The sequence below is a fragment of the Capsicum annuum genome, chromosome 2, assembly GCF_002878395.1.
Source record: "Capsicum annuum cultivar UCD-10X-F1 chromosome 2, UCD10Xv1.1, whole genome shotgun sequence".
In the NCBI taxonomy this organism is placed as follows: domain Eukaryota; kingdom Viridiplantae; phylum Streptophyta; class Magnoliopsida; order Solanales; family Solanaceae; genus Capsicum; species Capsicum annuum.
The window spans coordinates 17,073,247-17,092,079 of record NC_061112.1 but is presented as its reverse complement, the minus strand read 5'-3'; the positions used below and the strand labels follow the sequence as shown (position 1 = coordinate 17,092,079).

The following is an 18,833-nucleotide window of genomic DNA, read 5'->3' as shown; positions in this document are numbered from 1 at the left end:
GTACCTCTTTTTCTCTCTGCTGGAGGTTAAGAGAAACACATCGATTTGAACCATATTGATATTACAATTACTTTTTTTTTATTTCTTCTTTATTTAAATTTTTTTCTAATTTTGAAAGTTAAATCTTTAGAAAATCTTTGATTACTTACTTAAAAACTTTTTAGAATTTGATACTTATTATATGTTTTCTTATTCTAACGCATTCATATTTATTTCTTGATGTTTCAAATCTTATTAAAATTAAATATAGTTGATTTATACTTCTTAAACTAAAGAAAAAATGATTTAGTTGTCATTAATTCTGATGACTTTTAATAAGAAAAGGTTTTGCAATATTAATTATTTTTCAATTCTTAAAATTAAAGAAATAGTGAAAAGACGACTTTGTTTAAAACAAAAACTTTTAATGAAGGCCAAAAAGTTCAAACAATATTTCTAAGGCCTTCACACTTTTAATGTAGTATAAATTAGAGATACAGATAGAGATTTGAGATATAGAGGGACAAATATGTAATTATACTGTATAAAAAAAGTTCGTTTTATAGGACTTTTCTTACCAGGACAAAAAAATAAGGGACAAGGGTAAAAAATACCTCTCTTCTTTTATTAATTAGCTAACTTTACCCTCCGTCTTACTATGCGGCCATATTTACCCCTTCAGTTATACTACGGGGCTATATTTGCCCCTGCCATTATCAAACTTTTCATTTATACCCCTATTTTGGATAGAAACCCCAAAATTAAAATAAAATATTCAATTTTTAAAAAAAACACCCACTATCCTCATCTGACCCGCTCCGAACCAATTAAAGAAACACAGTCGAGATAAATATCCAGTTCCCAAATCAGCTACACACATTGATTCTTCCTTCAAAAAAGACGACAATTGTGAATTTGGGAAGCTGATATTGATGATGATGATGGAGTTGTAGGGCAATTCAGTTGACTAAAAGCTTGTACATATAATTGGCTTGCAAAAGCCAATTTCTTTATTCTATTAATTAGAGTATTTTCTTGCTATTTTTTTCTTCAACCTCATTCGATGTATCCAATTTCTTTTCAATAAGCTTTCATGAAAATTAGTTAAAAAATTTGAAATTGCAGGAATGGTTTCAATTAGTGAGTGTTCGTATTCCCTGCATTTTTGTCTTTGGTGAAATTAATGTTAGATAATTGTCCAATGGAATAAACAATGGCACATACGAGATTTCACAATGAAGAAAATCGTTAATAGTGATGAGGTTAAAGTGAAGAGAAGTCGTTGGGATTTTAGTCAAAAAATAGTATGCACGGAAGGAAAGATAAACAGGGGGATAATGAAGGAAAATTGTTTCTTCTAATGGAATTTCTTTTTTTTTTAATGTGAGACACTAGAGATGAAAACGAATTCATTCCGAGCAAAGATGGTGAACCCGATCAGGTTGCGTTTATAGTCCAGTTGATGCAATTTGCCAGAAATTGCTATGAAGCCGCTCAATTATTGTATAGCATCAAAGTAATAGCAAATATAGTGATTTAATTGGGTCGGAGCAGATTGGACGAGGGTGATGATTTTTTTCTTAAAATTGGGTATCTATTTTGATTTAAGAATTTTCATCCAAATTAGGGGTATATGTGATAAGTTTGATAACAGCAAGGACAAATATGACCACATAGTATGGCGAAGGATAAAGTTAACTAATTAATGAAAGTAGAAGAGTATTTTTCACCCTTTTTCCAAAAATCAAATCACCCATTATAAGAATCATTCATGTAATTTAGACAAAAATGTCAACCTATTAGAATTATAGAAAATTTAACGTTAAAATTTACCTTTTTAAATGATATATATAACACACAAATATTGATCCTAAATTTGAAGTCTTTTTTTAACAGATCTAAATTTGAAAAGTCTTTTTTTAACACTGTGCCAAGTACGAGAGTGCCACGTAAAATTGGAGGGAGAGCAATTTGTTTGTTGCTTGCTTAAGCAGTGGCACGTCGTCGTTTTGGAAATTGCCGAGAATTTCTTTTGGTTAGTGGCAACTGCTAAATCCAAATCATCAAGAGACAGAACCAAATTTGATTTGTCTGTGTCACCAGAAAAAGTGTAATGATGAACAAGAAAGGTCTGGCCATTCTTATGCGAACCAAAACGCGTCCTCTTTCCCCTGTCTCCGTAAGCTTCACTCCTATTTCCCTTTTTTGCCTTATTTGATTGATTTAAGTCATCATTTTTTTGGTATTCAATTAAAAGCAGAGCAAATTGAATCAAATGCAAGCCTCTCTACCAGAAGGTGATAAAGTTTCTTCTCAGGATGCGTCACTTATTCCACGAAGGTATTTAATACATCCATCTGTTTTCATCTCTGAGGAACAATTTTAGTATCGTTTCTCTGCATTCCTTTGAAGATACATACCAAATAGTTGTCATGTTTCATTTCCAGAGTCTGTTTGACTAATTTTCAAAGTTAAATTAGATTAGATTAATTTGATATTTTCAAATCAAAATGTAACTGTTCAAAAACTATACTGAACATACTATAAATTGCATTTTTTTCCTCTCATATTGATATGAAGTAAAAGCACATCAAAAAATGTTGGTCAAAGTTCTTATTGTTTGATTTTTAAAAAGGAAACTGTGACTAAGTATTTTGGAACGGAGGGAGTAAGACTGTAGTTTGATAAGCACCAATTTCATTTCATTGTTTTTTGAAGTCCTTTGGTCAAATGTAACTTGTTAATGTTAGGATCCACGATTTTCTATGTGATGATGGTGTTTTACCTTATCGCTGTAGTTCTTCCCATAGCAGGTTACGTAGCTTCTCTTTTGGGAAACAAACAACAGTTGCCTGCAGTTTGTTTTAAGTATTACCTGATAGAGAATGTCAGTGTAAATTAAACTTATCAAAATCAGAATTGTGAGGTCATTTTAGTCACAGGAATAACTAAGAAAAATGAAGAATCGTAACTTGTTATCGTCAATGATGTTGTGGGAATTAATAATGGTTCGATTTTCAGAGACTTCAGCCAAGTACGGGAGTCAATGCACTCTGCCATGTTGACGAACAAGACAGAAATTGTGGACGTTGCTCTGGATGACTTTTCAGAGGTAAACGTTCACCACAGTGTGAAATATTTCATTGTTGCTGCTGATACTTAGTTGTCAAATCCGCAATTCTTGAACGTCAACTTTGCAGGGATACATTTTCCTTTCCCCAGAAAATCGTTATAAGATACTTCTTTCACTATCTAAAGAGTATGATCTCAATCGGACCCAAGTTCGCGAGTTAATGAAGCAGCATCTTGATCTTCAGCTCCCAAGTGGTGGGTGTTTTCATTCTTATGATAGTGTATTCTTCATTATTTTATTTTGTTAGTTGAGTTTAGAAGCTTAGAGCTTTGGCAGATAAGGCTGAAGATAATGATCACGAAGAGGAAGGATCATTATCAGCTTTCTACAAGATTGAGCGGAATTTGTGCCAGGCTCTCAAGCCTATGTATGAGGTTCTTTTTGAGAGGCTCAATACGCATCCTGGGGGACTGAAGTTCCTGTCTGATATTAGAGCTGATATTCTCCGTCTTCTCGAGTAAGGTTATGTCTCAATGAATTGATTCGTTTTCTTTTCAGTTGCGCAATCACTGTGTCATGATTATAAGATAAAGGAAAAACTCCAGATTCATTGGAAATGTATTTTTAATTTCTGTATTACTTATACCTATGAAACAGGAACTTCATAGATGAATACTCAATGAATTTGCAGAGACGTAAATATAGCATCTCTGCGAGCATTGGATTCCCACCTAAAGGAGAAATTGATTACATGGCTTAGTCCTGCTAATTTGGAGCTTCACAATATTACATGGGATGATCCTGCGTCTTTGTTGGAAAAAATTGTTGCATATGAGGTACTTTTTTTCTCCTACTTCGTGTGCATGAATTAAATCTGATATATTACATTTTTGTATAAATTTTTCTTGTACACAGGCTGTGCATCCAATAAGCAATCTTATAGATCTGAAAAGAAGGCTAGGAATAGGTCGACGCTGCTTTGGGTACTTCCATCCAGCAATACCTGGTTAGTAAGCCTTCTCTTAGTTAAGGAATTGAACTCTACTTACGGTTCTGTTTCCTATTGTCACCCTTGTGTTTCATAATTGAAAATGATACGTTATGTGAGTGAACATGATGCAATTACTAGATCAAGGCTTTGGATCCTTTCTTATGAGATATTCAGCATATGATCTTGTTTTTAACCATGCTGGTCAATGTTAATCAGGTGCAGATTTATTCATCACTTTCTAAACCAGCGTATAGGTGGTGCACTTTTTCTAGAATCTGAGGTGTGGATTTTTTAATATTATGAATAGGGAGAGCAGAGAACTGGCCTTAAGGCAGTCTGTTGAATATTATACATCAACCCGTGCTTGTTGGCACTCAAAAGTGCCGAGAAATTTTACTTATGCAATATAAGATATATTAAGCAAATCAAAAGTAAGAGTAGCATCAGGAAGGCTTTGATTAATTAGATCCAGAAGTGCTTGAATGGTTGTCTTCTTAGTCGAGAATACTGCAGTTTTTGTCTTCATATATGGTTCACCAATTCTCAAGGTTTGGCTGGAATGAAGCATTGGTTAAATCAGATCTTGTTACACTTGTCTATCCATGCTGATAAAGCTTTTTGTTACTTTTCTCTTAATAAAACAAATAAAGCCTAATGTTATTTTTTTTTCTTCAGGTGAACCACTTATTTTTATTGAGGTTGCACTTATGAAGGATGTGGCAGCGACCATACAGGTGAGAGGCTTGAATTCATCTAGTTTTACTTTGTCACCGCTCACTTCCATTAACGACTCTCTAATCATTGCAGGAGGTCTTATGGGACAATCCTCCAATTTCTGAACATGAGGCTTCTTGTGCAATATTTTACTCTATTTCATCTACTCAGGTACGCTGACCATCTTAGGTTTGAAGAGCTCTACATTTCTAAGGTTGGGTTTGAATTAGTTAATGGCTTGGGTTTTTATATGATCTTTTTCTTCCTTTTGGAGAAATAAAAATGAATAGTTGGATCTGGTTTTGTAAGAATTGGATTTGTTTTTGTTATTCAGGATAAAATTCCCGGTAAAGCTCTTAGACCATATTCAGGGTTTCTATATGGATGAAAGCAAGTATATTAACCATATCCGGCAGAACTATTAATTCTTTTCTGTTGAAGGAAAAAATATTACAATAACAACAACATACCCAGTATTCTCACATAGTGGGGTCTGGGGAGGGTAGAGTGTACGTAGACCATACCACTACCTCAGGTGAAGTAGAGAGGCTGTTTCCGATAGAACCCCGGCTTAGGACCAATAGCAGTATAACAAACACAAAACATAGATGTATATAAACTAGTACAATATATAAAATAAACTAACACCGCTAGCCACAAGATAATACTACATCCACAAGATAATACTAAAACTATCTATCCGAAACCATAGACATCACTTGGCACCACAAACAAGAAACTTCCGTCACAAATAAAGAACGCTCCCCTACTACTACCAACGCACTCCCACCCCCTAACCCTCTACCCTAATCTGCGTCCTCCACAACTTCCTATCAACGGTCTATGTCCTCCGTAAGCTGTAGTTGCTCCATATCATGCATATCACCTCCCTCCAATATTTCTTCGGCCTACCTCTACCCCGCCTATAACCATCCATAGCCATTGTCTCACACCTCCGCACTGGAGCATCAGAGCCCCTCCTCATCACGTACCCGAACCAACGTAACCTCACTTTGGTGATTTTCCCGAAGCAGTGCCTTTTTCAGCCCAAAGGTACCACTGGAATTATTTTTGGAAGCCAACTCCCACTTTGTTTCTGAAGACAACTAGTTTTCTGTTATTCACAAGGTATGTAGAATAACTTGATAGCTTTTCCAAGCGGTAAGCAATATAAATACATGTACACAAGGTTCTAACTAAGGAAAGAAATAAAAGAGAGTCCTAAAAATCTGCTACACCTACAAATCTGCTATGTCTATATATACATGTATTATGTATATTCCTAGGAAATAGTCTACATTCATTCTGTAAAACTCCCCCTCAAGCTGGAGCATATATATTGATCATGCCCAGCTTGTTACAAAAGGTAATCAACTCGAGTTCTATTTAATGCTTTTGTAAACAATCAGCCAGTTGCTCGCCCGTCTTCACGTGCCCAGTGGAAATCAAATTTTCCTAAATCTTCCCATGTATAAAATGACAGTCAACTTCAATATGTTTTGTTCTTTCATGATACACTGGATTTGAGGCAATATGGAGCGCAACTTGATTATCACACCAGAGTTTTGATGGAGTGGGATACTTCAATCCAATTTCAGTTAAAAGATGATGTATCCACATAATCTCACATGTAAACTGTGATATAGCTCTGTATTCCGATTCTGCACCGGATCGAGATACAACATTTTGCTTCTTACTCCTCCATGATACTAGGTTTCCTTCAACAAACCCACAATAGCCTGTAACTTCTATTAATTTTGGATCCATTCCAATCAGCACCAGCAAAACACACAACACGAGTATAACCGTGATTGCTATACAATATGCCAAGTCCAGGAGCTTCTTTCAAGCAACATAGAATCTGTTCTAAAGCTTCCCAATGCTTGATTGTAGGTGCGGACGTGAACTGACTAACAACACTTACCGCAAAAGCAATATCCTGACGAGTCACAGTGAGGTAGTTTAGCTTCCTAACTAACCTTCTATATCTCTTGGGATCATCAAAAGGATTGCCATCGTCTTTCACAAGATGCACATTGGGAATCACTGGAGTACTGCAACGTTTGGCTGCCAACTTTCCAGTGTTTGCAAGTAGATCAATAATATACTTTCTCTAAGACAGAAAAGTTTCCTTCTTACTTCCATTAACTTCCACTCCCAAAAAGTATTTCAATTGACTTAAGTCCTTCATATGAAACCTAGTATGCACGAAAAATTTGAGGGAAGAAATTCCCGCATAATCACTTCCTGTGATGACAATGTCATCAACATATACAAGAAGGAGGATAGTACCAACTGTTGACTTCCAATAGAAAACTGAGTGATCACATTTACACATTTTCAGCCCAAAATCCCCGAACTACCTCACTAAACTTGCCAAACCAAGCCCTGGACTCTGCTTCAAGCCATACAAAGACTACTTCAAATGACAGACTTTCCCATACTCCTCCTAAGCAACAAAACCAGGTGGTTGCTCCATATACACGTCCTCCTGAAGATCACCATGAAGAAGCACATTATTGATATCCAACTGATGTAAAGGCCAACTCTCAGAAGCAGCTAGAGAAATAAACAAACGTACGGAAGTGAGTTTGGCCACTGGGGAGAAAGTGTCTGAATAATCTACCCCATATGTCTGAGCATATCCTTTAGCCACAAGTCTGGCCTTAAGTCTTACTACAGAACCATCTGGATCAACTTTAACTGTGAAGACCCACTTACATCCTACTGCTTTCTTTCCTTTGGGTAAATCCACCAAATCCTACGTGTCTTTACCTCTAAGGCGTGTATTTCATCAAGCATTGCACCAAACCATCCAGGATGATTTAAAGCCTCCTTCACTGTTTTGGGTACAGAGATACAACGACAACAACATACCCAGTGTATTCCCACATAGTGGGGTCTGGGGAGAGTTGAGTGTACGCAGACCATACCACTACCTCATACCACTACCTCCGGTGAAGTAGAGAGGTTGTTTCCGATAGACCGCCATCTTAATTTTGGGTACAAAGATGTAGTCTAGAAAAGCAATCAAAGATCTAGACATAGAGGATAAGAGGTCATAGGAAACAAAATTAGCAATGAAATTTGTGAATTTGCAATTATGTGTACCTTTACGACGAGTAATAGGAAGTTCAAGATTCTCTGGAGGATCAGCTGGAAGAGTATCAGATGAAACTGGTGCAGGGTACATATTGATGGCATATTTCTTTCTCAAGTAAACTTGAACAATTGGCGGTCTCGCTGACACAGATGGGGAAGGTGCTTAAGGCACACTAATCGATCGATGCTCAATAGGAGAACTGGGAGACAAAGGAGCAACATCGTCTGATTGTTCTGTCAGAGCATGAGTAACATGATAGACTAGCCACTCATTTTCTTCTTCTTGACTCGTAGAAATAGGAGGTGCATAGAAAAATGGTGGTCTCTGAAATACCACACTAGTTGACACTAAATACTTGCCAAGGTCGGTAGAATAACGCTGATATCCCTTGTGAAGACGAGAATAGCCCGGAAAAACACACTTCAATGCCTTAGGATCTAACTTGGTAACAGACGGTTGGACATCTCGAACATAGCATATTCTTCAAACACCTTAGGTTCCACTGGAAATAGTGGCTTGTTTGAAAAATAACACTATAAGGCACATTGTCGTCCAACACAAAAGATGTCATTCGATTAATTAGAAACAAGCTGTAGAGACTGCATCAGCCCAAACTTGTTTAGGAACCTTCATTTGGAACAAAAGTGCCCAAGTTGTCTCAAGTAGATGCTTATTCTTCCTCTCAGCAACTCCATTTTGAGAAGGTGTATCAACACATAACGACTGATGGAGAATACCGTGTCTCATACATGACTGAAACAATTCTGACATGTATTCTTTAGCATTGTCACTCCTTAGAATAAGTATCGAAGCATTGAATTGAGTTTTGACTTCAGCACAGAAAGCAGAAAAGTGAGTAAATACTTCAGAGCAACTCTTCATAAAATAGATCCAAGTCATTTGAGAGAAATCAATCACAAAAGTGACAAAATACTTATGCCCAGTTTTGGAAACGATAGGACATGATCCCCAAACATCAGAATGAAGTAACTCGAAAACTTACTCAGCCCGCTTATTAACCCGTGGACTTAATGAGCTGCGATGATGTTTTGCAAATCGACGGGACTCACATTCCAATGAAGAAATACTATGGCACTGAGGACACAGCTTTTTTAATAGAGGTAGAGAAGAATGTCCCAATCGACAATGTGCTTCAAATGGAGACACGACACTAAAGCAGGCAACAAACCGAGGCTCCCATTCATCAAGGATGTAAAGATCACCAGCTATATGTCCTTTACGAATAACCTCATTTGTCTTAAAATCACGAAATAAACAATAATCGGGAAAGAATGAAATCCAACAATTAAGATCTCTGGTATCTTTGCTTACAGAAAGCAAATTAAAGTCAACTTTGGTAGACTTAGGATGGATGACAGGGTAATAGAGGGGGTTGGTTTAATAGTCCCAGATCCCAGATCCCAGATCCCACAATGTTACAGGTTGAGCCATCAGCTACTGTCATAGGAGAAGGAACTTTGTGTGACTGAAAATTAGAAAATAGACTAGGATTACCGGTTATGTGATTTGTGGCACCTGAATCAATTACCCATTTGTTTGAAGAAGTAATAAGACATGCTTTTCCTAATCAAGGGTAGTGGCTGGTGTGGAATCCTCAAGTAATTTTTTATATTGGGAGAATTTTGCAAATTCAGCCGCTGAAACTAGAACTGTTTTATCAAAAGACGAAGGAGGAATCAGAGTTTCAGCCATTTTCTTCAAATATTTGGTCAACAAAAAACTTAACAAGAGCACAGTAGATGTTCACAAGACCAAAGCCCAATTGCCCAAAATACCAAGTAAGAAAAGGACTGGAAATTACCTTCTCCATAAGCTGAAACCCAGGTCACGACAATGGATACAACAACAACAACAACAACATACCCGATGTATTCCCACAAATTGGAGTCTGGGAGGGTAAAGTGTACGCAGTCCATACCTCTACCTCACCGCTACCTCAGATGAAGTAGAGAGGCTATTTCGATAGACCCCCCTCTCAGGACAGATAACAGTGTAACCAACAAAACAGCAAACCACAAAAATGGATATCGGTGCTTCTAGATAATAAAGGAAACAATACACCCACAGGGTAATACTATAAACTAGCTATTCGAAATCATAAACATCACCAGAACACCACGAACAAGATGCTACAAGAAACTGCAGGCACAGATACAAGCAAAACACTTTCCCCTACTATTGCAAACGTATTCCTACTCCCTCTACCCTAATCTATGTCCAACACACCTTCCTGTCAAGGGTCATGTCCTCCCTAAGCTGTAACTTCTCCATGTCATGCCTAATCACCTCCCTTCAATATTTCTTTGACCTACCTCTACCCCGCCTAAAAACATTCATAGCCAGCTTCTCACACCTTTGTACCGGAGCATCCATGCCCCTCCTCATCACATGCTCCGAACCACCGCAACCTCACTTCCCGCATCTTGTCCTCCACTGAAGGCACTCCTACCTTCTCCAAATATTCTTATCTAACATTATTCCTCTTTGTAAGTTCACACATCCATCACAACATCTTCATTTCAGCCATCTTCAACTTTTGGATGTGGGAGTTCTTAACTGGCCAACACTCCACTCCATACAACATACTCCGAGAAGGATAACCAAAGCAAAGTAAAGTGAACCAGGAACCAAATTGCAGCAACCACAAATTTCAAAAAGGACTTCACCCAAATCAGAGGAAGAATCTAATTTCAGATCTGGTGTGAACAACGGCCTCCAAACAGTGTTTCACGAACAGATAAGTAGAAGGTATGAGCCAGTTTCGGCACGGAGCGATGCCGGAGGAACAAACATCAATCAGTTCTGTCCTTACATAAGGCTCAGCCAGTTGACAAAAATGGAGTTCGCTGGCCAAAGAATCCTCTTCTGCCTCCTCCTATGCTGGTGTGACAGAACCAACAACATCAACAACATACCTAGTGTATTCCCACCTAGTAGGGGTCTAACCATGGTGTGACAGAACCAATCACTCTAAAACCATACCATTTTCTCAACAAGCTGAAAGATCCGGAAATATTTGAACAGAATTTCGAGTTGTAACAGTGGCTCTGATACCATGTAATTCACAAGGTATGGAGAATAACTTGATGTCTTATCCAAGAGGTAAGCAATATAATTACATGTACACAAGGTTCTAACTAAGGAAAGAAATAAAAGGGATTCCTAGAAATCTGCTAGCCCTACAAATCTGTCATTTCTATATACACGTGTTATGTATATTCCTAGGAAATAGTGTACATTCATTCTGTAACATTTTCAAAGTTCAAATGCTATTTCATTCAAACTGGGAATGTTGAGTTTTAAGTGATGTAAGACAGAAATTTAATGCAAGTTATTTTATTTAGAAGAAAAACTAGAATTTGCTATGGTCACCAAGGAACTGATACATGCTACCTTTTCCACCTGTCACCACGTGTCTGGGGAAAACTATTTCCTCTTTTAGAGAGATATAGTAATGTAGTTCCCTGTTTATCCGGAAAAAGAAACATTCATATTTCGTCAATTCTGGTTTTTGATTAAGAAAATTGGCTTTTTCTTTAAGCACCATAATCAAATCAATGATGCTCACCGGAGGATGAAAAGGGAGTCCTCCATAAGAATTCAACTTAATGTTAAATGCAATTTCTGCAGACATATGACTGAAATCTTAAGGATAGCATCCTTTCTTCATTTTCACTGCTTGTGTAATAAAACCTTGAGTTTAATCTATGAGTATTTATTCATTATCTTTTGCGGAGAAAAAGAAACAATGACTTAAATTGATTTAGTATTGGCATGCAATTTTTTCTATGTTCTTCGTCCTCATATATTATTGTTTCGATGATGTCCTTTGTCTGAGAGAATATGTTACTGTTTTCAACATGCAGCCTGGCTTATCAGGAGTCAACCTGGGGAAGTTTCTAATCAAACGTGTGGTTGAAGTGGTGAAAAAAGATATGCCCAATATCTGCGTAAGTTGCGGTATTTTCATTTAATGCAGGTTTTTGAGCAACTAATATGTTTACTTCCTTTTCGAGTTGGAGTTAACATGTTGAGAAGTGGATGTTTTTGTAGAACTCTTTAAAGTACTTGTACCAATTCTCTCCTTGAGATGCAAGTTCCAAACCCCTACAAGGAGAATACAATTTTAGTGGAATTGTTAATTTAGTGAATATAAATAATTTTCTGTGACGGTATTGTCATGAAGAGTTCAAATGAGATGTGTAGAATTTGTTACGTGTGAATCTTTGTGCTAGAAATTAATTTCATATTAAGAGATAGTCTACTACTTTCTATGTGTTGGCTTGAACTGCTTGCTGAAAGTTTTGGTTTGTAAAACCAGACAAACTCAAGTTTTTTCCTTTTGGCATCTTTAATGGTGTTTAACTTATCCTACTTGAACAAGATACAGCCCTCAACTTCCACAACACTTCGGCATATAACTTTAAATGTTAAATTGATCTGGATGAATTCTATGGTGTTTTCAAGTTTCTTGATCAAACATTTAGTTCTTTCTTGAACCATATGACATGCTACCATGGTATTGCGACCTGTTTACACACATGTAAGGTTTCCTGTGAAATTGATATACAAAACTGGTCTGCAGGTATTCGCTACTCTTAGTCCCATCCCTGGTTATGGGCAATGGCTGTTATCAAAATTGGCTTCGTCAGAGATGTCCGGTTCTGTCTTCAAAGAAAAATTGCTTAAACCGGAAGAAGAAAAGGCACTTATGGATGCATCAGGGTAAGCATGTGTTTATGGCATTGTCTGGCTTGAGAATATAGAGTGGATATATTATTTTGATTCTGGGAACCAATGGCATGGGATTCGTCACTCTTCTCTTTAGTGAACTTTTGTTTGGATTTTTGGAATGTGTTGTACCCTCTTTCCTGTGTAACTTTCAGCATGGTGAAGGATGACAATATTGAACCATGCAAAGTCTGTTCCAGGGTAATTTCTTTGTAATATTAAGTGGAGCATATTACCATTGCCTGTTTTGCTTTAGACTGAGAACAAATATAAAAGGATTAACTTCATATTTAGTAGAGATTTCATTATAAAAGTATAGCAATATCACTTCCAAGTTAAACGCATTTTGTGATTTTAGTTCCCTGAGAATGTTAGTGTAACTTACCAAGGAACAATTTTCTCTCCTAATTATCTCTCATTTCTTGCAGAGGTTCCGACTTGGGAAGCAGTGTCATTAAAGTAATGTGGAACTTATTGACATCAAAAAACCATGAGTGGACCAATTCACCTAATCTGGTATCTGCGTTGAGAACCCCTATGATGCGACTTTGTGCCAGGTATGCTAGAGGTAAATACTGGAAGCACTAGAAAGCCTATGTGTACAAGTGCAATGTTATTGTAAAAACTTGCATATTAAAAGAAGATTTTTCTTTTTTATCAAAGATTATCTGCTTCACAGTGATTAAAAGCCTGTTATTGCATTCATGGTTGTACAGCTTAGAGACTGAAGTTGACATGCTTTTTAATCACATGAAAGTTTTGCAGTATTCAGATAATATCATACATTTAGTTGCAATACTGTTGTTTCTTTGCTTGAAACAGGTACCTTATGAAAGAAAAAAAGAGAGGAAAAGCTCTAGATTCGGTTGCAAATTTCCACTTGCAAAATGGAGCAGTATGTTGAGCAATCCATATTCTGCAGATTCAGTTATTACTTTTTATTTTCAGTGAATAAAATTTAGTACTTGCATACAAAACAAATCTACTTTTTTTTTTTTGATATTAGAAGAGCCAACAAGAGAGGAGACCTTGACAGAGGTTGAGGGACTTGTGACTTAGGTCATAGGTTCGAGCCCTGCACCATGCAAACTACGGCTCTGGTATTTAAATGGAGAAGAATAGAGGGCCAGGTCTGTTATCTCTGAGTTCCGAAGGCTGAGGTTGGTCCTAAGGGTTGTCCCCAGATGGATTTCTCTGTCATAAAAAGAAAATGAGAAGATTTTTGACAAATACCTGAGGATAAATCAAATGGATTGCTTATTCCTCCCTAAACTACAGCCAAAAAGGCCCTGTAACTTTTTCACATGATTTTGATTTAGACGGATATCGGGGTCTCTCTCTCTCTGATTATGAACTAGGATAGAGAACTAATATCTAGATGCTGTCTCAATTTTAAACACGTCCTGGAAATTCAGTTTTTCCAAGATTGAAGAACCTATTTTCACCTGAACCGTAGTGGAAGGAAAGAATGTGTATGCTAGGGACTTCAGGGCGTAAGATGAATGAACTGCAGTGATGCCCACACCCTTTTTAGGGTCTGCTCTACCAAGTTGAAGTTGTAATAGTTGAAAACAATAACATATGGCTGCAAATTATCTTGAGATGTTTAGCCAAAGCATAAGAACTGAAACAGTGAAACCAAATTATGAGAAGAGAAACATCGTAAGAACATCAGTTTATTCAATTATTAGAACTATAGATGCATTTACGTAGAAATTGTTGTAGTATAATGATTTCTGATAACCAGATGTGTTTGCAAGTTGGTATCAGGAATTAGCTAGTGAGGAAAGGTGCTCCAAATTTGTGCAAACTGACTTTTCTTCCATTCAAAAGCTTTGTTAAGTTGAGATTTGATGTTTTGTTCATCTGTAGAAGCTTGTGTACAGAGTTTAGCTTACAGCATTTTCTACTTTTTTTTATTGGATAATCTTCCTGGTCTTTTGAAGCGGATGTTATCATTACGCCATGAGACATGAACATTTCTTTTTCCTTTTTGTGCATGGAATGAAAAATCACATCAAGCCCCTCTGCATTTATTGTCAGTATTATAAACGCAGAGTAAGTGCTTTTATTGTCAGTATTATAAACGCAGAGTAAGTGCTGGACAAAATTATCTTAGTGAAGAACGCATACTACGTTTTAAATAGAGTTACAAAGAAAATAAGAAGACTCCAAGACAAACACTACTAATGTAATATAAATAAACAATGACTGCCGAAGGCAGTATCCTAAATAAAGTAGAATTACAAAGTAGAATTGCTGAACAATAATATTGACTAAACTAAACTATGAACTAATAACCGAACTAACTAATTGGATTGTTGCCAAGGAATAGGATATACTCAGATGTGGAAACTCTGTCTGTAATGTTCCGACCCCAATCTGCATCAGAGTATACATGTAGATTGAAGTCCTTAATGGGAGTTACACGTAAGCCTAGTTAGATGGTGCCATGCAGGTAGCAGAGAACACACTTCACAGCTTTCCAGTGAAGGTCTGGCGGTGTTTGCATAAACTAGACAATTTATTCACTACATAGGCAATGTCCGGTCTAGTGAAAGATAGGTGTTGAAGCCTTCCTAAAACTCGAAGATAGCGTGTCGCATCAGTCAAGTGAGTACCATCGGACAAAGTGAGCAACTTAGTTGCACTATTGGCGTGGGAACACTTTTGCAGTCGGTCATTAACTCATCATTCAGGATATCATTCACATAGTTTGCTTGGGTGAGAATTAAACCATTAGAGTTGCGCATCACTTCAACACCAAGAAAGTAGTGAAGATTCCCCAAATCTTTAATTGAGAATTTAGCGGCGAGGGAAGCGATAACCTGATCGGCACTTGACGTGTTGCTCCCAGTGATAATAATGTCGTCTACATATACAAAGATGAACACTGTCTCACCTAGACCTTGTCTGACGAGTAGTGAGGCATCAGATTTCATTTTAACAAAGCCTATGGATGAGAGATAACCCGTAGAGCATTGTACCACACCCGCGGGGCTTGTTTCAAGCCATAGATTGCCTTGCGCAGCCGGCATATATGTGTTGGTTTGTCATCATTAGTAAATCCCGAAGGTTGTGCCATGTACACCTCCTCTTCTAGGTTGCATTGAAGGAACGCATTGTTGACGTCCAACTGACGAAGGTGCCAGTTGTGGTGAAGTGCCGTAGAGAGGACGATTCGAACAGTGGTAGGCTTTACGACTGGACTGAAAGTTGCATGGAAGTCAATTCCCGGCCTCTGAGTGAATACTTTCGCAACTAGCCTCGCTTTATATATATCAATAGACCCATCCATATTTCTTTTGATCCTGAAAAGCCACTTGCAAGAAATAATAATTTTGGTTGGGTTAGGAGGATTAAGTTCCTAAGTTTGGTTCTTAATTAAAGCATCAAGTTCCTGTTTCATAGCTTTACGCCACTCGGGATGTTTTTGTGCCTGTTTGAAAGTAGTGGGTGTGATGGTGGGGTTCACTTTGGGTAGGTAATCAAAAATTTGTTTTGGTTTAGTGATGTTGTTTTGGGATTGGGTGACAACACGGGTAGGAGGAGGACATTTAGATGGTGGGGGAGGAAGCTCCGACTCAAGGATAGGACGGACTGGTTGATGGACCATGGGTGTAGGTGGTATTTTGTTCCTGCGATGAAAACGAAGAGGGGACGCGGGCTGCAATTTGTGTTTGTGGGTATATGCGGTGGTATTGTTGTAGGGAGGTCTGGTGATGTGATCCACTGGGCAATAGGGTGAGAAGAGGAATCTGGGAGCATTGGAATTGTAGAAGATGTGGGTGATAGACATTTATCTGGAAAAGGAAAAGCTGCGTCCACCGCTGGTTCACTGTCGGAGTCAGATTGTGAGTTTGAGTTGGATGTGGCAGTCATGTGAGCTTGGGGATGTGAAACAGGCCACTCATACAAGCCATTGTTGGTCCGACCCTGCACCAGTGGTTTCCGCGTTTCAGATCCTTCACAACAAAATCAAAGGGAAAAAATTCAATGGACTTTGAAATATCTTGAAAAAATTTTGAAATGGAGAGAAGCTTGCGTTTAATAGATGGGGACAGCCGTATCACGTGCACGAATGGCAGCAGATATTTCAAAAATTCAGGACCTAGACCGCTGAGAATTTTGACGATGAGCTCAGGATTAGACACAGGAGAACCGGCAGTGGCTAACTTATCCGAAAGGGACCGAAGAGTGTGAAGATATTCGGTGATGGAGCGAGATTCCTTAGTGACGCGAGCAAGTTGATCACGTAGGTTGAAGACACGAGTTTGTGATCTGTTCGCATAAGTCGTGTGCAGAGTGTCCCAAGCTGATTTGGATGAGTTGGCTGCAGCAACAGCAACAGTTGGAGCAATTGTGGGTTCAACAGATGCCATGAGGGCATTTTGGATGCGTTGGTCCTGACGGAACCAAGTTAAAAAAGCAGGATTGGGAGATACGTTGTTGCCCATGGTGAGGGTGCGAGTAGGGGCAGGAGTGCTCCCGTCGAGATGGCCAAATAGATTGTAACCATACATAAGCATGGAGAATTGAGCTTTCCAGGTGGCAAAGTTGTGGCCACCGCTGAGTTTGATGGGTAATTGGGACGCAGGGTTGAATTGAATGATAATGTTAGCACCCGTTGTGTTATCAGCATTAACAACTCTGGGATTGTTGCCATTGTTGTTGGCCATTGCTGCTGATCTGTGTGAGGAAGAGAGAAGGGGAAAAAATAGGACAGTTCTCGTTAGAGAGTATAGAGCGCTGATACCATATAAAAGCAGAGTAAGTGCTGGACAAAATTATCTTATTGAAGAACGCATAAAACGTTTTAAATAGAGTTACAGAGAAAATAAGGAGACTCCTAGACAAACACTACTAACGTAATATAAATAAACAATGACTGCTGAAGGCAGTATCCTAAACAAAGTAGAATTACAAAGTAGAATTGCTGAACAATATAATATTGACTAAACTAAACTATGAACTAATAACCGAACTAACTAAACAGGGGTTAATCATTTTGTGCAATAAGTATATCCCCTTTTTATAACTTAAAATATCGATTTTAGATTATTGGAAGGCTGAACTGGATGGCTGACCGGTCACAAAAGGGCCTTACTCAAAGTGGAGGCATGATGGTAAATTACATCTACAGGTAATACTGTTATCCTGGACAATCTTCTTTCTATTCTGCTGTCTGCTGATTGTGATGTTGAAATGCATTCTGCATTTTGACACCTGATTATCAATGTTTAAGTTGAATAATTTTGTTCTTCCAGCTTGACCAAGCATTTTCCACATCACATATTAACATGAATGAATTGAAAAGTGACATATCTAATAGAATATATATAATGGGTTTGTGACAGGAAATGAAAATCGCTATATATAATTAAGATACTGAATCGCTAATAGAAAATCATTTCAGGTTGGACGACATTGAAGATAGTGCTCAGGCATATCTGAATGAGGGGCACATCGAATCTTCTTCTGATTTCAGAAGCTACATTGAGGTATGTTAGCGTTCCCTAAAGCTGTTACTGAGATGTAACAGTTAGGTATACAGCTCATCACTCTCTCTCGCATGATGAACCAACTAAGCCTCGATTTGCTTCCTCAGGACGATAATGGAGAAAGAGCAGATTAGAAGGATTGGGGAGAATCATAACACTTCAAGTACTGTGAATACACAGGTCGAAATGTCCAGATCAAGGATTCATATGTTCTATAGATATGGTACTCTGCAACTTGTATCAATTTAATTGAAGCTATTAGTACTAGTCAGTTCTCTTATTCTTTTCCTGGAAAAATAGAGTGGCCTAGTACCTTCTTTCACATTGATGGTTGTTATAATGTGTTATTTCCGGCGGGTACAACATGAAACTTAAAATATGTCATTATTTGTCACTATGGGATTTCTCATCAAGTTAGCAATATCTTATTTATCTGCTGGATTTCTTGACGATGGTTAGGATGTTGTAACTTCTTTTGAAAAGGATGTTATAACTTCTTTTGAAAAGTTATCTTAATTTCCACTCTCAAATTTATACTCCTTCTTTAGGGGTGCAACTTGCAAAGAGAGCAGACTACGTTGTCAAACCTGGAAGTCTCAATCCAGAAATTCATTTGGAATATGTTGCAAAGAACAGCTCAACTTAATGAAGAATTTACAACAGTGAACTTCATCGAAAGAATTAGCAACAGTGGAAACACTGTATTGTCGAATCCAGCCC

At 37.8% G+C, this 18,833-nt stretch overlaps 1 protein-coding gene across 6 annotated transcripts; it reads left to right on the top strand.

The window, feature by feature from the left end:
- The first annotated feature begins 1,915 nt into the window (after window positions 1-1,915).
- LOC107857656 (malonyl-CoA decarboxylase, mitochondrial) lies at window positions 1,916-18,510 on the top strand. 6 transcript variants are annotated; one of them, XM_047404982.1, is made up of 16 exons: window positions 1,916-2,158; window positions 2,240-2,319; window positions 3,001-3,091; window positions 3,180-3,306; window positions 3,401-3,569; window positions 3,744-3,888; window positions 3,968-4,058; window positions 4,719-4,777; window positions 4,851-4,928; window positions 11,748-11,831; window positions 12,467-12,606; window positions 13,041-13,169; window positions 13,435-13,507; window positions 17,670-17,755; window positions 18,029-18,113; window positions 18,221-18,510. In XM_047404982.1, exons 1-16 carry the CDS (start codon window positions 2,093-2,095, stop codon window positions 18,245-18,247), a joined length of 1,530 nt encoding a protein of 509 aa, XP_047260938.1. In that variant the 5' UTR covers window positions 1,916-2,092; the 3' UTR covers window positions 18,248-18,510. The 6 variants fall into 6 exon arrangements, 3 of the variants coding, with proteins under 3 accessions (XP_047260938.1, XP_016557995.1, XP_047260944.1); XM_016702509.2 differs by having other exon boundaries at window positions 3,389-3,569; XR_007051100.1 differs by lacking the exon at window positions 17,670-17,755 and having other exon boundaries at window positions 3,389-3,569.
- Window positions 18,511-18,833: the final 323 nt, after the last annotated feature.

Bases quoted from the DNA above. Each gene is read 5' to 3' on its own strand.
- LOC107857656 (XM_016702509.2), top strand. From the start codon at position 2,093: ATGATGAACAAGAAAGGTCTGGCCATTCTTATGCGAACCAAAACGCGT. The intron at 3,570-3,743 runs GTAAGGTTATGT...ATGAATTTGCAG, and splicing joins GATATTCTCCGTCTTCTCGA to AGACGTAAATATAGCATCTC. The intron at 13,170-13,434 runs GTATGCTAGAGG...TGCTTGAAACAG, and splicing joins ATGATGCGACTTTGTGCCAG to GTACCTTATGAAAGAAAAAA.